The following is a 17,039-nucleotide window of genomic DNA, read 5'->3' as shown; positions in this document are numbered from 1 at the left end:
TTTTATATTTTCTTGTGTTGATTGGGATGAGGTAAGAATGTGCACGAGTCGAATAGTATTAAGCTCATGTTAGGCTCATTTTGAAATTACTAAACTTGTGAACAGTTCAAGCTCGACTTGTTATTAGCTTGATTATCATAGTTAACGAGGCTCGTTAAGCGAGCTCAAACTCGTTTTCGGACTCGTTTTAGAGCTTATTTTTTGACTCGTTTTTAAGGCTTGTTTTGCAGGCTTATTAAGCGAGATTGGAAACTCATTTGAATAAATATTCAACAAACCTAACAACTAAAATAATATAAACTCAACACATCATTAAACATCTCAAACTATTATATTAAACTTCCAAACTCAACACATCATTCAATATCGGCTCAAGGCATAGGTCATCTTATCTTATGCCTAGGGCCCAATAAAATTGGGGCCCCTAATTTTTCATATATATATATATATAGGGTTTAAGATTTTAAAATTTAGGGGATGGATTATAATGGATTTAAGTTAATAAGATTTTACTCTATGGTTCAGACTTTGCTCTTGAGTTTTAGTATTCAATATAATCAATTTTAGGTACTCATGGGGTATAATATATATATTAAGGATGTTTTAAGAAATTTTTTATTTTTAAAAATTTAAAAATAGAGTCTGGGCATCTGGATTTAATCCAGAGCCTTGACCAAAATTTTTTAAAAAAATCTAGGTGCCCCGATAAATTTGTCGCGGGTTGGCCCACATGGAATGGTTCGTAATTTGTCATTACACTATATATATTGATCATGTCCGAGAGCTGAGTCAATGGATGCTGGGGATATGACGCTTCTGTTGATTGGTCGAAAACTTCGAAGGTGTTGATCTCCTGCTGCCATGGACCTGCAAGCACAATGCCGAGCCGGGGGGGAATAAGATTTTCGACGGAAAGAGGTAGAGCAAAGAGGAAGCGAAACTGTAGCTATAGTAAAGAAGTGAGCATACCTCCGTCAAAATCTGGAGATCCTTATATAGGGCTCCCCATTGGCGCTCCCAGAGGCGTGTGCACACTCCCCGAGACATGCACGCTCCTCAAATCATACATGGAATGGACGTGTCAGAAAAACGTGTCTGACGCTAATAGTACGAGCATATCCCTGATATGACAGTGGAAGCTTCTACCGTACGATTCTATGTCTGACCATGCCGCCAACCATACCACCAGTCGGCGACACTGGTCCCTAAGAAGATATCGTCAACTGCTTTCTTTGTCCTCCACCGGGCTGAGCGGAGGAACCGTTCGATGAGTGCCTTTCGGGTGACACCATGGCCGCAGGCCCGACCCTGGAGGAGGGCCATCCTGGGCGATGGCCCTGGGCCTTGATTTTTGGGGGGCCCAATTTTTTTTTTAAAAAAATATTATGTTTAAATTTTAATAGGTGTAGTGCAGGATTAGATTTAGGGCTTTTCTTCTGCCGCCTACACCTGTGCTGTGCGATGAAAAACTCGCCGTGGCACCGCCTACTGGCTGCTGCCTTCACCTGCGCCTACGAGAAAGAGTACTCAAAAGATATGTCTTCTCCTCCTTTTCTATTTGAAATTTTCTGTCCCTATCGCATCTCTTCTTCTCCTTTCACTCACGGCTTGTCTTCAACGGCTATTTCTATCACATCTCTTCTTCTCCTTTCAAATCTATGTCACTTCTCAAGATTTTTTTTACTGTTATTTTTGTATCTACAGAGATGATAAATACAACCCATTGAATTAGATTTTTCATTGTGAACTACTGAATTGTGAGCTTTGGTTGTCTACTTGTCTATTGTCGTTGTGAAAAAATTGAAGAATTGCTCTTGGTTAGTTGGTTGTATACTTGTATGCAACTAAGCTAATGATTTAATTGTAAGCTTCTCAAGGTGTTGTTTTTCTTTACTCAAGCTAATGATTTAATTGTATTTCTTTAACTTTACATCTAAACTTTGTTTCTGCTTCAAATGATTTTTGCATTACTTGCTGCAGAAATAGCATTAAAATCTGCAGCATTAAAATCTGCTTCAAATGATTTTTGCATTACATGATGCAGAAATAGCATTAAAATCTGCTTCAAATGATTTTTGCATTACTTGCTGCAGAAATGACATTAAAATCTGCAGCATAGTACTAGTGATTAGGAACTAGTTAATAAGGCCAAAGAGAAGTCTCACTATGATGTTGTCTAATGTACTTAACAAGCTAATTTTGAACTATTAATTTATATTGTGTGTTTTATCTCCAGTATCCACTTAATTCTTGTGAGCTTCTCAAGGTACTGTTTTTGTTTACTCACTTGAAGAATTGCTCTTGGTCGTATGCAGCTAAACTAATGATTTAATTAGTCAACTCATATTGATCATGCATACATTGTATGCAGTTACAAGAAAAACTGGTTGCGTTTTGCATATTTGTTGTTTGTTAACTCAGATATCCATAGTGTAAATGACAATGTGCAATGGATATAGTTGGACTTATAGTTGAAAACCTAATATAAAAATTTAGCACAAATATAATGAGACTTGATGTTAGGATGTTAGAATGATTACAAAATAACTCTCCTTTCAAATGGAAATGAAATGCTAAGTCTGTTGGTACAATGATACTCTTAAGTGGCCAAGTTTTATTTAACTGAATTATTTATTTTAATGTGTTTTCCAAAGGGTGATGTTTCTATGCGCTTGAACTTGTGTTGTTATAATTAGTATTGTTGTTTCTTTAAGTACCATAATTTTACTAATTAGTTTTAATTTGATAATGATTTGATTTTCTTTTAACAGGTGTTGTCTGACGAGGTACTTAACTTAATGACCTAGGACATTTCCATTAATATTGAAAAATATCATATTCCAGGTGCTATTATTCCTTTACTAGTGAAATAATTTGAATTATCTTATCTTCTTTTTTTTTTTTTTGTAATTGTTGTGGTTTTGTACATTATAATATGTTGCCTAAAAAACATCTTTCTGGATGTGAGAAAAGGAAAAAAAAGAAAAAAACTAGAACAATTGACTGAATCACAAAGAGGTACTATTAATAAATTCTTTATTAAAAGTTCTCATGAAAATGTACAAAATTCAACTATGATTGTGAATGATGTAGATGAGTATAATGAGATTCACAATGTTAATGAAGAAAGGAAAAATTTGAGTGAGTATGAAAATGTTATAAATAGGGTAGACAATGAGAATATTGACATTGATGAACAATTTATTTCTTCACTTGATATATATGATCTAAGAAATTGGGATAATCTTGATAACAATGCACGTGATATTTTAGTTGAAAAAGGACCTATAAAAGAAATGAATATTGTATATCCTTTGAACGATACTTCTAGGCATTTTTCTTATGCTTATTATTCTAGACATTTAAGTAATGGAGAAATAAAAGACTGAAAGTGCTTGGTTTACAGTAAATATGTAGATAAAGTTTATTGCTTTTGTTGCAAGTTGTTTAAATATGAAAACAATAGAAGTTCATTAGTAAAGGATGGATTTAGAGATTGAAACATCTTAGTGAACGACTTAAAGAACATGAAAATGCTATTGAACATATAACTAACATGAACACTTGAAATGAATTAAGAATGCGATTAGATAAAAATCTAACAATTGATAAAGACTTATAACGAGAAATTTTTAAAGAAAAAGAGCGTTGGAGACAAGTTATAACAAGAATAATAGCAACTGTAAAATGTCTTTCTAAACGTTGTTTTGCTTTTCGAGGATCTAATGAAAAACTTTATCAAGACAATAATGGAAATTTTTTGGGGTTGATTGAAATGATTGCTGAATTTGATTATGTGATGCAAGATCATATTAGACGTATTCAAAGTAATGAAATTCATTATCCCAGATATAAGCCATCAAGAACAAATGACTTTTATAGTACGTTGTGTTAATATGTCAGGTAATAAAGTGAAAATAGAGGAGTACTTTTTAGAGTTTCTAAAAGTAGATGATACATCTGGTTTAGGACTTTTTAACGAATTACAAAATGTGTTAAAATCACTTGATCTTAATATCGAAAATATTAGAGGTCAAGGTTATGATAATGGTTCCAATATGAAAGGAAAACACCAAAGAGTTCAAAAGAGGTTACTTGAAATAAATCCAAGAGCGTTGTACATGTCATGTGCTTGTCATAGTCTTAATCTAACTCTTAGTGATATGACACATTCTTGTGTTAAAGCTGTTTCTTTTTTTGGAGTAGTGCAACGCATATATACATTACTTTCAAGTTCTCCTAAGAGATGGAAAATTTTACTTAATAATGTGAAGGGATTAACTGTCAAATCTTTATCGAATACTCGTTGGGAAAGTCGTATTAAAAGTGTTCAAGCTATTAAATTTCAAATTGTGGAAGTGAGAGCATCTTTACTTGAATTAAATAATATTTGTGATGATGCAAAGTCAATAAGTGAAGTTGAAAGTTTAGTTAATTCAATCGAAAATTTTGAATTTTTAGTTGGTATGGTCATTTGGTATGATATCTTATTTGTTATAAACATGGTGAGTAAGAAATTACAATCAAAATCTATATGCATTGACTCTGCCATGAAACAATTAGAAGGTGTAATCTCATTTTTTGAAAAGTATAGGAATGATGTTATGCTGCAAGTTTGACTATTGCTAAGAGTCTTGCATTAGATATGAATATAGAGCCAATATTTGCAACAAAACGTCGTATTTTTAAGAAAAGACAATTTAATGAAAGAGAAGATGATGAAGCTTCACTATCATTAGAAGAGTCTTTTAGAATTGATTATTTTATTATTGTTGTGGACATGGCAATTACTTCTTTAAAATGTAGATTCGAGCAAATGAAAACCTTTGAAAATATATTTGGCTTTTTATTTGATTCAAAAGCATTAAGAACTTTGGATGATGATGAATTGAGAAAATATTGTGTCAATTTAAAATATACTCTAACTCATGACAACTCATCAGATGTTAAGTTAGATGATTTATTTACTGAATTAAAAATATTACAAACGACTTTACCAAATATGATAATGTCTGCAATTGATATTCTTGAATTTGTTCAAAGTGTAGATTGTTATCCCAATGTAGCAATTGCTTATAGAATTTTGATGACTATACATGTTACAGTAGCATGGCTGAAAGGAGTTTTTCAAAATTAAAATTATTAAAACGGTAATTTACCAAAGGGCGCACTTGAAAATCTGAATTTACCAAAAGGCGTACACTACTTTGGTATTTACCAAAGAGCGCACTTTTTTAAAAGCATTTCCTATTTTACCCTCCTGATAATTTGACTTTTTCTATTGTTTTCCTTTTCTTCATTATATTTCTCTCACTTCTCTCTCTCCTCTATCGGCAGAATATAGGAATAACATTAGTCAATCTTTAATCACATTTTAATACATTTGAAGAAGCCAAAATAAATAATGGATACCATATTTGGACTCCTTGCAATTTTAGAAATCCACAGAAACTGAAATGGGTGCAATCGGAGCTTTCTAGGTCGATCAGTGGGTTTCGGTCAAAACCCACTGATGGACTAATTTCAGTTTCTATGGATTTCTAAAATTACAAGGAGTTCAAATATGGTGTACATTATTTATTTTGGCTTTTTATAGATGTTAACAAGCAAAATCAAAGAATCGGCATAAAAGCCCACGTTGGGCCTGATATGGAATCATATCAGGCCCAACGTGGGCCTGATATCATTCCATATCAGGCCCACGTTGGGCCTGATTTGAGTCCATATCAGGCCCAATGTGGGCTTTTTTGTCGATTCTTTGATTTTGCTTGTTAACATCTATAAAAAGCCAAAATAAATAATGGACACCATATTTGAACTCCTTGCAATTTTAGAAATCCATAGAAACTGAAATGGGTGCAATCGGAGCTCTCTAGGTCCATCAGTGGGTTTTGACCGAAACCCACTGATCGACCTAGAAAGCTCCGATTGCACCCATTTCAGTTCCTGTGGATTTCCAAAATTGCAAGGAGTGAAAATATGGTGTCAATTATTATTTTTGGCACTCCTAGTGGTGGACCAGAGATTTGAAAAACCCTAAATCTCTCTTTCTTTTTTTTTTCCTTTTTTTTTTGTTTTGGCATGATATGAAGAGATATCATGCCCACGTTGGGCCTGATATCTCTTCATATCAGGCCCAATATGGGCCTGATATCTCCCCATATCAGGCCCAATGTGGGCCTGATATGGGAGATATCAGGCCAAGTAACAACAAAAAATAAAAAAAAAAAAGGAGAGATTTAGGGTTTTTCAAAATCTCTGGTCGACTACTAGGAATGTCAAAAATAAATAATGGACACCATATTTGAATTTATTGAAATTTTAGAAATTCATAGAAACTGAAATGGGTGCAATCGGAGCTTTCTAATTAGTGGGTTTCGGTCAAAATCCACTAATTGACCTAGAGAGCTCCGATTGCACCAATTTCAGTTTCTATGGATTTTTAAAATTGTAAGGAGTTCAAATATGATGTCCATTATTTATTTTGACTTTTTATAGAGGTTAACAAGTAAAATCAAAGAATCGGTAAAAAAGTCCACGTTGAGCCTGATATGGAATCATATCAGGCATAACGTGGGCCTGATATCATTCCATATCAGGCCCAATGTGGACCTGATTTGGAGCAACGGAGTGGAGCCAACGGAATTGGAATTCAAAATAACGTAAAGGATGACATGGATAGGAATCGCGGACTTGAAATGGTTACAATCTGAGGTCTCTATGTCCATCAATGGGTTTTGAGCGAAACTCACTGCACCCATTTCAGTTTCTATTGATTTCTAAAATTGCAAGGAGTGAAAATATGGTGTCAATTATTATTTTGGCACTCCAGGTTTTGAAAAACCCTAAATCTCTCTCTTTTTTTTTTTTTTTTTGTTTAAGCCTGATATGAAGAGATATCATGCCCACGTTGGGCCTGATATCTCTTCATATCAGGCCCAATCTGGGCCTGATATCTCCCCATAGCAGGCCCAATGTGGGCCTGATATGGAAGATATCAGGCCTAGTAACAACAAAAAAAAAAATAAAGAGAGATTTAGGATTTTCAAAACCTCTGGTCCACCACTAGAAGTGCCAAAAATAATAATGGACACCATATTTTAACTCCTTGCAATTTTAGAAATCCACAGGAACTAAAATGGATGCAATCGGAGCTTTCTAGGTCGATTAGTGGGTTTCGGTCAAAACCCACTGATGGACCTAGAGAGCTCCGATTGCACCCATTTCAGTTTCTATGGATTTCTAAAATTACAAGGAGTTCAAATATGGTGTCCATTATTTATTTTGGCTTTTTTATAGATGTTAACAAGCAAAATCAAAAAATCGAAATAAAAGCCCACGTTGGGCCTGATATGGAATCATATCAGGCCCAACGTGGGCCTGATATCATTCCATATCAATTCCATATCAGGCCCAATGTGGGCCTGATATCATTCCATATCAGGCCCATGTTGGACCTAATTTGAGTCCATATAAGGCACAATGTGGGTTTTTTTGTCGATTCTTTGATTTTGCTTGTTAACATCTATAAAAAGCCAAAATAAATAATGGACACCATATTTGAACTCCTTGCAATTTTAGAAATCCATAGAAACTGAAATGGGTGCAATCGGAGCTCTCTAGGTCCATCAGTGGGTTTTGACCGAAACCCACTGATCGATCTAGAAAGCTCCGATTGCACCCATTTCAGTTTCTATGAATTTCTAAAATTACAAGGAGTGAAAATATGGTGTCAATTATTATTTTTGGCACTCCTAGTGGTGGACCAGAGGTTTTGAAAAACCCTAAATCTCTCTTTCCTTTTTTTCCTTTTTTTTTGTTTAGGCCTGATATGAAGAGATATCATGCCCACGTTGGGCCTGATATCTCTTCATATCAGGCCCAATGTGGGCCTGATATCTCCCCATATCAGGCCCAATGTGGGCCTGATATGGGAGATATCAGGCCTAGTAACAATAAAAAATAAAAAAAATAAAAATAAAAAGATATTAATAATATCTATTAAAAGTCAAATAAATAATGAATATCATATCTGAACTCCTTGTAATTTTAGAAATCCACTGGAACTAAAATGAGTGTAATCGGAGCTCTCTAGGTCGATCAGTGGGTTTCGGTCAAAACCCACTGATGGATCTAGAGAACTCCGATCGCACCCATTTCAGTTTCTATGGATTTCTAAAATTGCAAGGAGTTCAAATATGGTGTCCATTATTTGTTTTGACTTTTCATAGATATTAACATGTAAAATCAAAGAATCGGTAAAAAAAGCCCACGTTGGGCCTGATATGGATCATATCAGGCCCACATTGGGCCTAATATCGATTCATATCAAGCCCACGTTGGGCCTGATTTGAGTCCATATCAGGCCCAATATGAGGCTTTTTGTCGATTCTTTGATTTTGCATGTTAACATCTATGAAAAGTCAAAATAAATAATGGGCATCATATTTGAATTCCTTGCAATTTTAGAAATCTATAAAAACTGAAATAGGTGCGATCGTAGCTCTCTAGGTCCATCAGTGGGTTTTGACCGAAACCCACTGATCGACCTAGAAAGCTCCGATTATACCATTTATTCCATGAATTTCTAAAATTATAAGGAGTTAAAATATGGTGTTCATTATTTTTTTGCTTCTTCAAATGTTTTAAAATATTATTAAAAAAATTGACTAATGTTATTTATATGTTCTGTCGATACAAAAAAGATAAGAGAGAGAAATATAGTGAACAAAAGAAAAATGGTAGAAAAAGTCATAGGGGTGAGCATTCGGTCAAAATCAAACCGAATAGCCCGAAAATCGAAGAAAGAGAATTTCTTTTCAACCAACCGAACCGACCGAATTTCCCTATGAAATTGAATTGACCATATCTTGCAATTTATAAATCCACAGAAATGGGTCGATCGGAGCTTCAGGTCGATCGGTGGGTTCTCAAACCACCGATGGACCCAGAGCTCCGACCCATTTCATTTATGGATTTCTAAAATTGCAAGGAGTTCAAATATGGTGTCCATTATTTATTTTGGCTTTTTATAGATGTTAACAAGTAAAATCAAAAAATCGACAAAAAAGCCCACATTGGGCCTGATATGGACTCATATCAGGCCCAACATGGGCTTTTATGCCGATTCTTTGATTTTGCTTGTTAACATATATAAAAAGCCAAAATAAATAATGTACACCATATTTGAACTCCTTGTAATTTTAGAAATCCATAGAAACTGAAATGAGTGCAATCGGAGCTGTCTAGGTCCATCAGTGGACCTAGAAAGCTCCGATTGCACCCATTTCAGTTCCTGTGGATTTCTAAAATTGCAAGGAGTCCAAATATGGTGTCCATTATTTATTTTGGCTTTTTCAAATGTATTAAAATGTGATTAAAGATTGACTAATGTTATTCCTATATTCTGCCGACAGAGGAGAGAGAGAAGTGAGTGAAATATAATGAAGAAAAGAAAAACAATAGAAAAAGTCAAATTATCAGGAGGGTAAAATAGGAAATACTTTTAAAAAAGTGCGCTCTAAATACCAAAGTAGTGTACGCCTTTTGGTAAATTCCGATTTTCAAGTGCGCCTTTTGGTAAATTGTCGTATTAAAAACATATATGAGATCGTCAATGTCTCAAGAAAGATTAATGGATTGACAATTTTATGTATTGAAAAAGACATCTTGGAAAATCTTGAAACTGATAATATTATAAAAGATTTTGCAAATAGAAATGCTAGAAGTAGTCATTGTAGATAATTATATATTATTAAAAATTTATCTAGGATCTTATTTTATTATTTCGCCAGGGCCTCCTGAGTCGAAGGACCGGGGTTGCATGGCCAGGCCAAGCGGGAGGTCGGCTCGGGCAATCATCCCATTGTCTCGGCTCCATCTTACCAAGCGAAGAAACCCTATCTGCCAGGCCAAGGATGCGCCCCCCGTTTGACCGAGCGAGTGGGTCGCTCGACCCTCCTTCCTCCCCGCTAGAGCCATGCTTGAGTCTTCTGAGCGTCGGAAGCTCGACATCAGGCCAAGCTGTAATGCAGAATCGGACGCACACGCTTGAGCCATGCTTGAGTCTTCTGAGCGTCGGAAGCTCGACATCAGGCCGAGCTGTAATGCAGAATCGGACGCACACGCTTGAGCCATGCTTAAGGCAGACCGTCCGCTTGGCCGGATACTCACGGCGTTAATCGTTGACTTTGACCTTCCACGTGGATTAGAACTTTTTACAGGACGGGGCCCCATCTTACCGCCGGATCATATATATATATATATATATATATATATATATATATATATATATTAAAAATATTCATCCTTAAATTTAGATCAATTTAAAAAATATCAATTTTAAATTTTTAAATTTTAAATTTTTAAATTTTAAATTTTAAATTATTCTAATTTTATTTATTTTTTTTCAATTGTATATCTTATTTTTTTAAAAATCCCATATAATTCTTCCTTTTCTACGTTGATCTCTAAAAAATCATACATCCTAATAATTATTGGTAATCTCATAATTTTTATTTTCTCATTAGTGTTCTCGTGTCTTTGTTCTTTCTTCCCTTTTTAGATAAGAATATATAATAAGGATTTTTATTCATTCGATTTGATACAAAATAGTATATTAGTTTTTTTAAACATTAAATTGATTTCAGATATTAAAAATGTATTATTCAATCAAAAATATGAACTATATAGATTTTTATTAATATTAAAAATAAAAACTAAAAGAATCAATTGAAAATGTAAATGAAAATTCACTTAAATTTTTCTTAGAGGATAATACTTTAGAAAAAAAAAATATAAATAATAAATTCAAATTAAAATCAATACGTGAGATATTAAAAACCAAAAACTAAAAGAATCAATTGAAAATGTAAATGAAAATTCACTTAAATTTTTCTTAGAGGATAATACTTTAGAAAAAAAATATATAAATAATAAATTCAAATTAAAATCAATACGTGAGATATTAAAAACCATTGTTTATACATGCATAACTTATAATACTACTAATAAGATTTGTTAATATAAAGTTATCGGAAAAAAGTTTTTAAAATTAAAATTAATAAAATTTTATTTATGTTCAATAATATCTCATAAAAAATAAATAATTTAACAATTTTATCAAAAAAAAATATTATCAGGCTTAAATATAAATTTTTAATTAATTTTTTCATCTAAAAAAAATATATAAAATAAATTAATATTGTTTTTTAAAAATAAAAATTTACCTAGTCCCTCCAAACCAGTTGAGACGACCCTGACACCATTGAACATCTTCGTGAGCCCTTTAATCGAGCTAAGCTCGAGCCTGAGTTCACGAGCTTATAAACGAGCATGTTCTCGGACTCTTTAAACGAGCCAAGTTCGAGTCGGAGTTCACGAGCCTATAAATGAACATGTTCTCGAGCCCTTTAAATGAGTCGAGCTCGAGCCCTTTAAACGAGCTGAGCTCGTGAGCCTATAAACGAACATGTTCGTGAGCTCACAAGCCGAATATCCTTAAACTCGAGCTCGATAAAATTATCAAGATCGAAATCGAGCTCGAGCTCAGCTCGATAAGCTAAATAAATGAACTCTAACGAATTTTTTATCAAATCAAGTTTCGAATAATTCGTGAATCGTTTGATTCATTTACATCCCTAGGATGAGGCATTTGATCAAATAGATAATGCTTTGAGGATATTTAAATTGAAATATAGATAATTAAAATTTTAATTTGCTTTAATTTTTTTAAAAGAAATCACAATATTACCTTTTTTGTAAGTAAAATTTTGATTGCTCAAAGCCAAAATTCAATGCAAATGTGGTTCGAATCGAGCTAAGTTGAACTACATGAACACACCTAGTTGAAGTTTCATTCTAAAGCAATACTTACTAAAGGGCAAAGACTTTCAATATCCTTTCCGATAGAAAACTAATGCTATGTTTACTCTAGAGTGTGGATGAGGAAAAGAAAGGAATCAACGATAGAAAGTTATCTTTGGAGGAAGAGAAAAGAAAGGGTGAAAAAATCTTTTCCTTTGCACACTTGTTTACCTTGATAGAGGAAGGTGAATACTTGTGATGTAATTTTGTAAATAAAAAAGGGTGCATGCGTCATTTTTTTGGTACATAGTGTAATTTTGTGAGTTAAAAAGACTACATGCGGTATTTTTTTTAGTATATGATGTAATTTTGTTAATGCAAAAGAGGTACATGCGTCATTTTTTTTTCCATCCGCTGCTTTCCGTCCGATTTTGAGGTGATCGATTTTGGCTCCAAAATTATCCACTGATGGATTGCGTTACTTTTCTTTCGAAAAATTTTAATGAAATAAACGACAGAAACTTTTCCACCGTGAAAAAGTTTCCTTAATTTTACTTTCCATTCTTCCAAGTAAACAGAGCCTAAAGATCTCGAATCACTAGCCAATATATTTTACTTCTAATGTCTTTAAGTATACCTAGAATACCCGCACCGACTTGTAGGATAGGTCTCGGGCGCTTAGGCACACGAGCTATTTTTGAGATCAAACAAAACCCTTTTTTGAAAATTCAATGGAAAAAAATAACAAAATTTTTAATGGTTTTATGAAGAGGACTCATCTTTGCGATAAGACATTGCAATAAGAACTAATAGACTTGCAAACATGAAACTAGTTCATAAACTCCCTTGAGAGAGAGTTAACGAATTTGAACTGTACAACTAAATTACACAAGGAAATATGGAATCACTCACCACTCTGATCATATCCAGGGTTAGTCCAAACCTAGCATAATCATAGATATCAACAACTCGATCGACAATCAAAAAATCTACATGGCTACTGCAAAGTATACCTACAACCAAAACACAAGATCATCATATTTCGTATTTCCACTAGAGAACATTGGTGGTTGAAGGTAAACTTCAAGGATTCAAGACTATCTTTAGAGATTTGGCATGGCTTTAGGATGCTTTGCGTGGAAACGGAACTAGCCATTTGTTGTAAGACTATATGAAGTAGTCCTGCCGCACCACAGCAACAAATTCCCCAGACAACAGATCGTCGTTCTTGAACTTTCCCAGTTCACCGTTTCCTTGGACGTGCCAAAATATTTGGGAAGAGAGGGGCGTGTATAAATCTGAGAGTTTAAACAAAAAGTTCCATGATGAGGGGATGGGGAATATGTCAAAGAAAAAAGTTGCATATAATTTTCCTTAATTGGAACAAAGATGTACATAAATAAGCTTTTTATTCAAATCCACAGAATTCTCTGTTATGTCTGTGTCATAGATTCAAGAAGTTTATACAAAGGACCAAGGCATATAATGAATAGAGGCATTAACTTGGAGCGAATGAAAGATGCAACTTGAGGAAATGAATGCTTTAATCATAGCAAAACTAGCACTTGGAACTCACTCATTATGTTATGTCTTAACTTATAGTCTACAAAATAGAACCCAAAAAATTCCCAAATGTGACGTAAAACAAATCCATTGTGAAGTTAATATCTTTCTATAACTAACAATATCCTAAAACTTTTTTTACATGTCAAGATGTTAATGAACTAAAATTGCACTAAGTGAATTGGTACGAAATACAAAATGGCATTGTGTAAAAAAAGCATTGACAGTATATAGAAAGTGAGTTGAAACTGCCATTGGACGAATGAAAGAACAAAAAAACTAGTCTGAAGGAGCATGCCAATTAATGTCTACTTATGTGATCAGAGATTACCTGAGGAAGGTGGATCTGGATCTCTTGTAGAATGTAACACTGTGGTGCCAGAAATTACAGTAACAAGCCCACAAATCTCAGATGCGATATTGCTTGCACTTTGCCCAGACCAATCCTGGATGTGGAAAGAAGAGAGGATTAGGCAAACCTCAATAAAGGCACAAAACATACCAGTGGTTCTGTATTAAGTACCTTGAACATAATGGCACTTGCTAATATAGTAAGAATTGTGAACATGGCATAGTAGACAGGAGAAACAACGGCAGTATTAAAAGTATCTAATGCCTGCATGGCAAAGAAAAAGGAATGAGAAAAACACAGTAGTTGGTAAGTTATAGGGAAAACTGTTAAAGTGAGCAAGAGTTTAAGAGAGAAAAATATCTTATTAGTTTTTTCTCATAGAATGCAAATTGAAAATGCAATATACATTAATGCAAACTAATTTAGTTCCAGCACTCATACAACAAAACTCAGCATAAGAAATAGATTCCTTCATCTCCAGTATTATTATTTACTTAGGTTGTCTATGCTTTGTTCAAAAAATATACCAAATACAGAAGTTGCAGTTTTTTTAGCACCTATTTATAGTCGCTTGCAGTCTTGATCTGGACCTTATGTAAGTGAACAAACAAGCCAGTGTATCAAGCTTGGTGTACCAAAAAAAAAAAAAAGGTAACTGATCAAATGAAAGAAGATAACTATACAATGCTAAAATGAAAGAAAAATAGAGGCCCGCCTTGGTTATATATGATCATAATTTACTTCTTGACAGATGCCATACATGTTCAAGTACATGCAACGTGCATATTAAAAGAAAAAATAAAGTGACTTCAAGTAATAGTGATTCTTCAGATCTGAAGTATACACATTACTGGTTAAATCAGTATAGCTTGGAAAGCATCAAAGCAAACCACCTAATTGGGATGAGTATTATCCTATAAACATATATATATGGGTAGTCTAAGAACAATTAAATAGAAAACAAGCAGAAATTCAGTGTGATTTGGAATATAAGCATGACTGGTTAAACCAGTGCACAACTGAAAGCATCCCACCTATTTGTGAGGAGTGCTATTTAGTAAACCAACATATAAGAGTAGTCTAAGAACAACTGAGGAGAGAAATAAAATAATAGTTGGCAGTGAGTAATGTATTGTAAGTGGTAATTTTCACTTGGTGACGTTGGACCTTGTTCAAGTAATTCAATTGAACTACAATGCAGGAAATTGCCAGCATAGCGAAAACCCATGTCTGGAAGTAGCCAGCTTGGTTGATTCCATCTAATGTGAGCTTGATTGCTATTCCTATGGCCTTAATACTCATCACCTGCACAACTAATGAATTTAAATTAAGCAAAACGAAGAAAAAGCCAACACAACAATGATCATAGAATCATTACCGTCAGAGATCCAATAGCAGAGCAAATACCCAAGTAAACCATTATATTTGTTTGCCCAAATCGTGGTGCGCAATGTAACATGAGCACCAGGGAAACTGCAACCGCAGATGCTGTGTACAAAAGAAAGGCTGGAAAACAAGCAATATATCATGCATCAGATACAAATTTACATGAAAACATAGCAGGGAGATTGGATTGCAAAACCATCTAAATTATATTTACAGTATACCAAGCACAGAATTATTGCAGCAGCATACCTGGTTGGGTTGCCAAATCCCAAATTTGCTCAACAGAGCTCGGCGTCTTCTCCTGTGGGGAATGGAGAACGATGACTGTCGAACCAACAATGCAGAGCACGCAGCCTAAGACTCCCATCCTCTGCAACCTCTCATTCAGAATGAAATGGGCCAAAACAGCACTGTATCCACCATTTCTCAGCCGAAAGCTATTTTCTAATATTAATTAAAAGCTGTAGCTGTACCCCTAGATCTTCGAGATTCGGCATCTCTTACCTGACAATGATGCTCAAGGCACCCAGTGGTGTAACAAGAACAGCTGGGGCAAAGATGTATGCGATAAAATTCGCAATTTCACCAACTATCACTGCGAGAAAAAGCAACAATTTTTCCATAGACAACAAAAAAAAGGATGAGGAGAGCAATTGAAGGAAAGGAGGGCTTACTGGTGACCATCCCGATTCACCATAGAGGCTCCAACAAATATCCATACCCACCTACGCCTTAAACAGCCAAAAAAAGCACGTTCCTTCATTCGATTTTTTTTTTGGAGGGAGGCTAGAGCGCCAGAAAGGAAGGAAAGGCGGATCGCATACCAGCACGGGAGCCGGAGGCGCCGGCACGCTTCAGACCCTTTTTCTTGATGATGAAGCTGGCGCCGATGAAAGCGCTGGAGGCGACGGCGAGTATGAAGCCCTTGAGGTTGTCGGCGAAGATCTGGGAGGACCCCGCCGTGGGCGCCGCTTCGTCCATTGCTCCGGCGGCGGCGTCCGTTGTTCATCTACCGCCGGCCGGCACAAGTCTAGGATCTCCACGCATCCACGCAGAGCTCGACCGAGAAAGAGAGAGATGGAGAGGCGAAAATTTTGATGGGAGAGAGAAAAAATAATTGCCCTTTTTTGACTACAAAATCGGCGAGACGAAGCACATGACGAGAAATAAAAAAACGATGGTCCAAGAATATATATAGAAAGAGAAAAATAACGACTAAAAACAGGAAATTGGAAAATAATTATACATTTAAAATTGGGCGAAAATATTAGCGTGTGACGTTCAAAATGACCTTGTCGTTGTTCAGAAAACCGCTTAAAAGTTTGATTAATATCAAAATCACCCAATATTTCTAGTTATCTATTTGAATAAAATCTTAGGTATGTTCAATACAATTATCTTGATTTACATATTAATTATTAATAAAAACTAAAAGGATTAAAATTAATAATTAAAAAATCACTTTGTCCTTTTATTAATTAGGTATCAAGTTTTTGACAGACCGATTAAAGGTGAGCAATTTCCCGATTCCTTCATCGGTAATCCATTGTATTTTCAACGGAAATATTATGTGAATCCATCGAACATCTTGCGGCTGCACCATGTCATTATTACGATCAGTGGGCTCCATTGCCAGCCCCCTCACTTTCATACTGCTGCTCACAATTATTTGAGTTGGAAGGGAGGGTTAAAAAAAAGGGTCCCTGTCGACAATTACAACGGCTGTTGGACAAGTGCAAGTGGAACTGCACTTTGTCGTTTGTCTTAATAATCATGATTCACGTACGTTATTAAAAAAAATAGTAACAATTAATGCTCATTTACTTACCATGAGACAGTTGGAACTAGTTGAGCAGTGAGCGCAATACCCAACGCAAGGGGAACAATTGTAAACCATAAAAATACATTAAAAGATAAAATTTGCTTCAAGTTG

The 17,039-nt window shown here is 34.7% G+C and overlaps 1 protein-coding gene across 1 annotated transcript; it reads right to left on the bottom strand.

Annotated features, from left to right (window-relative positions):
- Positions 1-12,585: 12,585 nt before the first annotated feature.
- LOC122051308 (probable magnesium transporter NIPA6) lies at positions 12,586-16,272 on the bottom strand. Its single transcript, XM_042612367.1, has 9 exons — positions 15,931-16,272; positions 15,781-15,837; positions 15,611-15,701; positions 15,356-15,516; positions 15,099-15,226; positions 14,888-15,025; positions 13,892-13,984; positions 13,700-13,814; positions 12,586-13,103 (listed from the first exon to the last, which is right to left on the bottom strand). Exons 2-9 carry the CDS (start codon positions 15,788-15,790, stop codon positions 12,973-12,975), a joined length of 867 nt encoding a protein of 288 aa, XP_042468301.1. The 5' UTR covers positions 15,791-15,837; positions 15,931-16,272; the 3' UTR covers positions 12,586-12,972.
- Positions 16,273-17,039: the final 767 nt, after the last annotated feature.

The sequence above is a fragment of the Zingiber officinale genome, chromosome 3A (assembly GCF_018446385.1).
Source record: "Zingiber officinale cultivar Zhangliang chromosome 3A, Zo_v1.1, whole genome shotgun sequence".
Taxonomy (NCBI): Eukaryota; Viridiplantae; Streptophyta; class Magnoliopsida; order Zingiberales; family Zingiberaceae; genus Zingiber; species Zingiber officinale.
The sequence above is the reverse complement of the archived record's forward strand: the minus strand, read 5'-3'. Positions and strand labels throughout refer to the sequence as shown.

Excerpts from the sequence above, each read along its gene's own strand:
- LOC122051308 (XM_042612367.1), bottom strand. Across the intron at positions 15,227-15,355 it reads GGATTTGGCAACCCAACCAG|CCTTTCTTTTGTACACAGCA; the intron begins GTATGCTGCTGC and ends CTTGTTTTCCAG. Across the intron at positions 15,026-15,098 it reads CTGCTATTGGATCTCTGACG|GTGATGAGTATTAAGGCCAT; the intron begins GTAATGATTCTA and ends TTAGTTGTGCAG.